The sequence below is a fragment of the Pediculus humanus genome, genomic scaffold, assembly GCF_000006295.1.
Source record: "Pediculus humanus corporis 1103172108322 genomic scaffold, whole genome shotgun sequence".
NCBI classification, from domain to species: domain Eukaryota; kingdom Metazoa; phylum Arthropoda; class Insecta; order Psocodea; family Pediculidae; genus Pediculus; species Pediculus humanus.
In genome coordinates this window covers 1,012,421-1,014,942 of record NW_002987891.1, presented here as the reverse complement: position 1 = coordinate 1,014,942, position 2,522 = coordinate 1,012,421, and the positions used below count along the sequence as shown (strand labels likewise).

At 21.4% G+C, this 2,522-nt stretch overlaps 1 protein-coding gene across 1 annotated transcript in view; it reads right to left on the bottom strand.

Moving 5' to 3' along the window:
- Positions 1 to 2,522, bottom strand: part of Phum_PHUM617240 (folate carrier protein, putative) — a gene marked incomplete at both ends in the record, with an annotated part of 6,215 nt that overhangs the window by 2,481 nt on the left and 1,212 nt on the right. The window contains 3 exons of the mRNA XM_002433170.1: positions 1,744 to 1,993; positions 2,076 to 2,189; positions 2,271 to 2,382. Coding sequence (XP_002433215.1) covers positions 1,744 to 1,993; positions 2,076 to 2,189; positions 2,271 to 2,382 — 476 coding nt within the window. The remainder of the gene's footprint in view (positions 1 to 1,743; positions 1,994 to 2,075; positions 2,190 to 2,270; positions 2,383 to 2,522) is intronic.

Here is a 2,522-nt window from a genome sequence, read left to right as displayed (position 1 = left end):
AGCTATAAATCACAAAGAAAATTTTCTTCTCTCTCTCTCTCTCTCTCTCTTTCTCTCTCTATCTGTCTCTCTCTCTCTCTCTCTTCTCATTTAATTTAATTTTAATTTTAAAAAATAAATTTTTTTTAAACATTTACAACAGCAAAAAATTTTTAATTATAACACATTTTATTTATTTATTTAAAAAAATAATTAACTATTATTATTATTATTATTTACAAATAATAAATATTCTTCAACCAGCGAAACAATAATTTCAAAATCGATTTCAAAATACAATTTATTTATTTATTTTTATTTATTTATTTATTAATTTATTTAAATAAAATAATTTTCACGACCGTTTGCGTGGGTGTCAAATAACTCTAAAACTTTTTTTTTTTTTTTTTTTTTTTACATTAGATAAACATTCGTCATCGAATTTACACTAAATTTTTCAATTTCTTTCTAACATTTCCCAATTTCAATTAATCATTATTATTATTATCACAAACCTTGAGCCAGCAAGATTTAAATATAAAATAAATTTATTTATTTTAATAAAAAAAAATTTTTTCTGACTAATTTAATTAAATAAATTTACTCTATTTCACATCCGCATTTCTTTTCCTTTTACTTGAACGTGAATGTTTCAAACTTTTCCTTACACTTTTCCTTTTTCCTTTTAATTAATATTTAACAATAATAATAATAATAATAATAATAATAATAATAAATAAATAATAATAATAATTTAATTAAATTTTTTACACTTTCCGAAAGGGCAAAAAGAAAATAAAATATGTATTCTTCATAATAATTCATCATTATCATTATTATTATTATTATTATTATCATTACCATCACGTTTTCGGTGTTGTCTAGTTTTTCGGTTTTTCGGTTTTTCTTTTTGTACGTATATCCGCCATATTTTAAAATTTAAACACACGCAAAAATATATTTTATTTATTAAATTGTCAAATTCGAGAGAAAAAAAATAGAAAATGTCGCCATTTTAAATTTTTTTACACATGAAACTTGAAAAAGTTTTAATTTTTTTTTTTTCCTAAAAGATTGTCTTATTATTATCATTATCATTATCATTATTATTATTATTATCATCATCATTATTAACAAACAAAAAAGGTTGAATTTTTTTTCGTTTAAATTTGTTTGTAATTTTCATAATTAAATAAATCAATAAAAATTTCAACCTCCATAACTCTTTAATCTTATTATCATTATCATTATTATTATTATTATTTATTTATAATTATTATTATTATTATTATTATTCGCTTTGGAAAATATTTTAATTCTTTTTATTCGTCAACGTCATCATCACAAATTATTATTATTATAATTATATTAAATTTTTTTTTAATCTAAATTATTATCATCAGTCTATATATATATATATATATATATATAAGTATGTAAAAAAAAATTTAATATGATAATAATAATAATAATAATAATAATAATAATAATAATAATAATAATAAATAATAATAATAATAATAATATTCTAGTAAAATTTTTTAAAAAACCTAAAATTTTATTGATTTTAAATCAAAAAAAAAAAAAAAAAAAAAAAAAACATAAATAATAATAATAATAATAATGATAATGATTAAATTAAATTTTTTGTTTGTTTGTTTGTTTGTTTTACAGCCAATTAATGAAAAAAACGTTTACATTTCGATTAAAGAATGTCGATTCTCAAAACCTGATAACAAATTTGCTACAAACGATGCATTTAACGCTCGCTCACTTTTTCGTAAATCAATAAAATAACGCATACGTTAGGTGTGACATGAAGGGCGTAAGGTATCATTCCCTTATAAAACCCAGAAAAGCCTTCGTACCTGAATATCTTTTTCACGCAATCCAACGTTCCCTTGTACGAGTGATTCTGATCCTGCAGTCTCGCTCTTACAACTTGATACGGATACGTCACGGCAGCCGCGATTAATTTCGACACGGCTGCAAATGTTAAATAATACGGTGTCGTCTGCAAAAAAAACAATAAACAATAAATTATTTTTTTTTTGGGGGGGGGAGGGGAAAAAAAAAGGGAATTTCATTCAACGTACCAATTTTTCATTTATCGGCCTATTGAGACGTTTATTGTAACTATTTTTCATTTCTTCATAAACCATGAATTGTATGGAACCGTGCGATACTCCAAAAAGCCCAGGAACAAAACCCTATCGAGACGAAAATTTTTAAATTAATTACAAACCTTAAAATCCGCCGCCATATTAATTAAAATTGTTAATAATACAAACCTTATATAATCCTCTCATTCCTTCATTTTTATATATTTTAATTAAACCATCAATCATGCCATTGTAAGTGTGAGAACTTTTCGTATCAGTCACATTTCTTTGTAAACATAACCTAAATGAAAATATATAATAATATATAATATATAATAATATATAATATATAATGTATAATTTTAAAAAATCAAAAAGCGAAAAAAAAAAAACAAAAATGCTCTCAATATTTAAATTATCAATAATCTTAAACTTAAGTAC